The sequence below is a fragment of the Acyrthosiphon pisum genome, chromosome X (assembly GCF_005508785.2).
Source record: "Acyrthosiphon pisum isolate AL4f chromosome X, pea_aphid_22Mar2018_4r6ur, whole genome shotgun sequence".
NCBI lineage: Eukaryota > Metazoa > Arthropoda > Insecta > Hemiptera > Aphididae > Acyrthosiphon > Acyrthosiphon pisum.
Window position 1 is genome coordinate 34740025 of NC_042493.1, and position 5854 is coordinate 34745878.

Consider the following 5854-nt stretch of genomic DNA (forward strand, 5'->3'; position numbering starts at 1 on the left):
CATGAAAACGTTCATTATCAACAATCATTCATTATTATTTATTATCAGTAAGGTTTCTAAACACGAAGAAATACCTACCAGAGCCGTACCGAGCCATTTTTTATCCTGAGGCAGAACTTTAGCAATGCGCCCCCATGGGTGGGGGGGGGGGGTGACACACTCACAGTTTTTAATATTTTTCAATAAAATAATAAGATTAGGAAAATCAGTAAATTTTTAATTAGGTTTCGAGCTAAACAAGAAATAATAATTTTAGCCACAAGTTTATAATTCTCAACCTTATATTATAGAAAACAAATCAATTCGAATTTTACAAATTTATTTATAAGGTATTTCAAAATAATAATTAATAATAATAAAAATAAAATAATCATTATTTATAACGATATTTTCCTTGCTTTTGTGTCGGCAAATTTGTCAATAACTTCTTCGTAATCCAATTTACTAGCGATTTCTGTTTCTATTGAAAGTATGGCCATGCTTGATAATCTCTCTTCTGCCATTGTTGATCTTAAGTATGTTTTTATCAATTTAAGTTTGCTGAAACTCCTTTCACATGAAGCTGTTGTAACGGGTATTGAGAGAAAAATCCTTATAGCCATTTCAATATTTGGATGCGATTCTTTAAGCTTATAATCGTGAATCATTTGTAATAAATCCAAAAACGTAACTAATTCAATACTTGGCAAAATTGATAAAGCTGCATGTTTGAAATCTTTAATTTCTTCAACTATTTCCGCAGTATTTATATCTTCATTATATTTTAATTTTTAATCCTAGATCAGCAGCTGCTTTTTGCAAATCGTGTGAATTCATATTGGTTAATGAATGACCGGAAAGAAATTCAAAATCGTTTGAAATTTCCATAATTTTTTCATACCGCCATGTCATCTGAGTAAGAAGAATATCTATTGAGTCTATAATAGTAATTCGAAAGTTTTGTTCTGCAGAAATATTTATCATGTCATCATCTGTTTCATAAAGTTCTAATCTTTTTCTTTTTTTTGTTCTTGATTCCTTTAAAGTTGTCGATATTTGTAATTCTTCTGCAACTTTTGTAGCATTTGTAAAATTATCTTCCATGGTTGTGTCACGAATTTCCTGCAAACCATTTTTAAGCCCGATTAGCAAATTGGAAGCTTTTTCCAACGATAAGCTTTTGTTTTGTAAAGCTTGATTAACACGATCTATACTACTTAAAATTTGATTCCAAATATTAAGTAAGCAAAGAAAGTCAAAATTGATCAATTTAAGTAAATTTTTAGCTGTTGATTTTGTTTCCAAATTAAGTTCTGAGTCAGAAATATTTTGTAGTAGGTACCTTAAATACTTCTTTTATTTGGGAGTTCATTGCCTTAACAGCTTGTGCTTTTGAAGCCCATCTGGTATCTGAATGACCTTTCAATGAAATTTTTAATGTATCCATTAAAATTTTCCATCGAGTAGTTGATTTGACAAAAAACGAGTGATCAGCAAATACTAAGTCAAATTATTAAAATAGTAATAATTACACAAAATTTGTTCACTATTTATAAACTGATGTATCGTACGTATATCAACTGATATACTATAGATAATAGATATTAAGCATGTACGTCGATCGATTCGTCGATTAAACAGAAAATAAAGATAATATAATATAATATACTACTGTCTACTATTAACAAAATACCCATATAACTATTAATGGTATACTATTCTTATCGGCGATCAACGTCGTCGTAATTTCGGGGAAAAAAATAAACATTATGTTTACGGATTAGTGCGTAGCAATGAAAAATATTATTTTGACAATATTTTTTCATAAATTAATCATTTAATATTTTTGCGCCCCCCAGCATCAGGCGCCCAAGGCAAACGCCTCGCTCGCCTCACCCTAGTTACGGCTCTGATACCTACGTATTATCAAATACTATAAATGATAATACGAGAAAGTCAATGGTCATCAGCAGTGACATACAGAGCCCTCAGTTGTACTGTTTTTGCCTATATCCAAGGCGTCATTTATAGTATTTGGTATTATAAAATACTAGCTCTAAGTGAAACTCGGGCCTGTTGGACTCGCTGAAAGTGGGTATCGATTTTGGAGTAAGAGTCGTTTGAATTATAAAAGTCGCGACAGTTTTAAGAAGATAATTTAGGATTTGTGATAAGGATTAGTGATATGTATTGGAGATAAGGCTTGACGTTTTGGCGAGAATGTTTAAAAGTTAGAGCGTCTAGAAATCTGTCACAAACGTTGTATATGGATAGGCTAGATACGATCTCCTGCGTTGTTAAAAAGTGTAGAGTCGATAGGTGTATTCGATTGTCTAGCTATCAGTCATCAAATGGCATAAGCAGGCAATCGAATCGCGGGCATAATGAGAAGCATATATCACCGGGTATGCAATCCACCTACTATATATGATATCTATTATATGATTTTTTTTATGTAAATTTAATGTATTTTTCAATACAAATTTAATTTATTTATACTTCAGTTTTGATATATTTTCATTCATTTTTATCCAGACTTTTTTTCCGCGATTCGTTTGTGAATATAGTGATAGACTAACTGATCAGTGACTATATGATTGACATCGTTACAACAATAAAATAAAAAATGAAAATATTTAATAAAATATATGTAGTTTGCGAGCAAAGCGAACGGCTTTGTGTGGTTTGGTGTTTTAAATATTTTCTTCCGTTTTTGAATGATGAATTTTTGGTTAGAATTGAACCACTTTACTGAACTCGGTGCCACTAAATAGTATTATAACTAATTATAATTTTACATTTAATTGACTTCAAAATTGAAATTACATATGAGATTTACATCTTATTTATTTCGTTTTCGTTGCTTAAGTTTAATCTTATGAAATGGTTTAGATAAAAGGGGAATGGGTAGTGGATACACACAAATATACCTATAGACCACTTGTAAACAAATTACATTTGTATTACCCAATTATTGATAGGTACGCATTTTTACATTTTATTCAAGTAATTTATATTGTTCGGCACTTAGCAATATAATTTATATAATAGGTATATTAACCAGTCAAAATGTTAAAAATATTTATTTATAGCTGTGTACTGACCAGGCACGTAGCCAGAATATTTCTACTAGGCCAATAATTGTTTTATCATTTTCCATAATTTTTTCCAATGCAATACTTGAAGGGGGCTTCCCTTTCACACTCATCACTAGACGGTATGCCGTATAAAGAATCTTATTAATTTATAATTTACCTTTGATTGGTGGTTGGTTAAAAAAAAATGTTTTCTCAACAAGTTCTATTACAGACTACAGTATTACAAATATATATTATAGTACCTGATTAAAAAAATAACCAAATTACATACATCTTTACTTTTGGGATACATTTGTCATGTTACGAAAAATAAATCTACATAAGTACATGTTTAGAATATAAACTGATTGAATTTTCAAACTTCTATTAACAAAAATTAATTTATATCTAAACACTAATCAAAAATAATAGAAGTAATAATTGATTTAATATATATAAACATAATACATATTATCTATTATAATATAATATATTGTTCTGGGAAAATAAACAACAATAATCAGAAACAATGATTATCGATATCTAAAAATAACGAAAACTAAAAACATTACGTCCACGTCGTCAACGGCGTTGAAAGTGTTCATCAAATTAAATTATTTAATAACGACGCCGGGTATGCCTGATGACTGCAAGCTGCCCGGCTATCTATACATTATTATATTATCTATTATTGTCTATGAAACTGGTATGTCTATCAATACCTTATTATTTTTTTTTTTCAGAAACGTTATCCACGAATATAAAAATGAATTATTATAATAATAATTGTATTACCTATAGTAATATCACACTATATCACTATATCATATATAGTAGTTGTATAATCACAATATATTTATTTCAATGTGCACAATCACATTTTTGATAATTGGAAAAATAATTATATTTTGAACTTCAGGGGGGCCGGCCCTGGGCCAGAGTAAATTTAAGGTGGGCCCGGCCCACCCAGGCCCCCCCCTGGCTACGTGGCTGGTACTGACTAATATTAACAAATGGGCCGTTCCTAGGGCAGGACTCCACACCTTCGACACAGTTGGACAGACCCCACTTTTTATAGATAGGTACAATAATAAAGTCAAGTTAATGAGTAAAAAAAAAAAATGGAACATTCATATTTTGTACATTTAATTGTTGTAGTTTTTAATACTTATACATTCAGCCTATATTAGTTGACGTCAAATAAATATATATTTAATTTCAAACGAGTTAATAATAACAATAATAATAATAATAATAGTTTATTCATTTGAATAACACGGACTGAAGCCCAATAGACAATAGTACAGATAACCTAAGTACAAATACAAAAGAAATACAATATTACATACAATAAATATCTTATATATAAAGTTTGCAAAAATCTAAAAAATAAAAATAGTATTAAAATTGATAGGCAAACCCAGTATTACGTATAAACATTGTTCATGTGAGCATTTAATATTTCTCTGTGCGAAGAGAAGAAAAAAATCAACTCTCGTCGAAAGTTTATTGCAAAAAGCCCTAGGAATAATTGAGTTTTTTAAAATAGATTCTGTAAAAGAGTATACAAAATTAGTTACGTCGGTGACACCATTAATTAAATTGTAGATAAAAGATAAAAATATCAGCTATTAGACAAAAAAAAAAGTTTACTTTAACGCAACATTAATTTTTTTGAGTGTTTGAACTTATAATTTTAGCAGTAAATTAGTAGATATTCAGCAGTCTCAGAATTTCCATTAATCATTTTTTGATATTTTGTGGTATTTCCAAAAGAAATAGCACTACTATTTCAAAGCACAACGTTAAATACTTACTAGTTATAATCTGTTAAAGCCACACGGCACACATTTACTTAAATAAGGACCAGCGTTCAGTAGTAGTAATCGTAATGATAGACAATAAGTTAATAGATATTAGTCTGCACTCTGGCTTAGTGCCGTCGGACGTCTGGTTAACTGACAGCAAATAATATTACGAGTAAATCATTACTCCAAAATCCCAAAATGTTTTTAAAAATTCAATACAGTTTTATTGTCTTTATAATAGTCAATCGTCGACATTCAACCTCCACCGCCGAACCAAAATCATAATAATGAGTCAATGAGTGTTATAGAGTGAAGGAAAATAGTTGGTCAGTCGTTATCTAATGTCTAAAAATAAATTATCACTAGATGTATAGAATCTATAGATAATAATATGTACTTAATATATTATTATATCTTGTTTACGTCTTGTTGTATCTATATTCATTATTCTATACATATTACAAATTATCAGTTAGCCATTAGTTATACCTTATACAGTAAAACTAATTACAATTTACAATATTACATATTTATATTAGAATAATTATTAAATCTACAGATTATAGTGTTCCAACTTCCAAATGCCACCAAGCACCCGCCCCAAAAATAAATGTGGCTTAAGCCACACTAGGTACCTATAGCCAGGGAGTCAAAACGGGTTTGAACCCGGGTCGTAAAACCCGGGTTCCCCGCAAAAAATTTTACTCGGGTATTAACACGAAACCCGAAACCCGCTAAAAATTGTACCCGGTTTTTAACACGAAACCCGAAACCCATAAAAAATTGTAGCCGGTTTTTAACACGAAACCCGAAACCCGGAAAAAATTGTACCCAGTTTTTAACACGAAACACACAACCCGCAAAAAGTTGTACCCCGTTTTTAACACAAACACAAAACCCGAAAAAATGTACCCGTATTGCAAGTGCAATATGAACATGAAATCCTCAAATTAACTTAACTGTATACACTAATAATAACTAATATATATT

At 30.1% G+C, this 5854-nt stretch overlaps 1 protein-coding gene across 1 annotated transcript in view; it reads right to left on the reverse strand.

The window, feature by feature from the left end:
- Window positions 1-334: 334 nt before the first annotated feature.
- Window positions 335-5854, reverse strand: part of LOC103309313 — a 12284-nt gene continuing 6764 nt past the window's right edge. The window contains exons 2-4 of the mRNA XM_029485091.1: window positions 1322-1479; window positions 881-1101; window positions 335-768 (exon numbers count right to left, since the gene is read on the reverse strand). Coding sequence (XP_029340951.1) covers window positions 378-768; window positions 881-1101; window positions 1322-1479 — 770 coding nt within the window. The 3' untranslated portion in view covers window positions 335-377. The remainder of the gene's footprint in view (window positions 769-880; window positions 1102-1321; window positions 1480-5854) is intronic.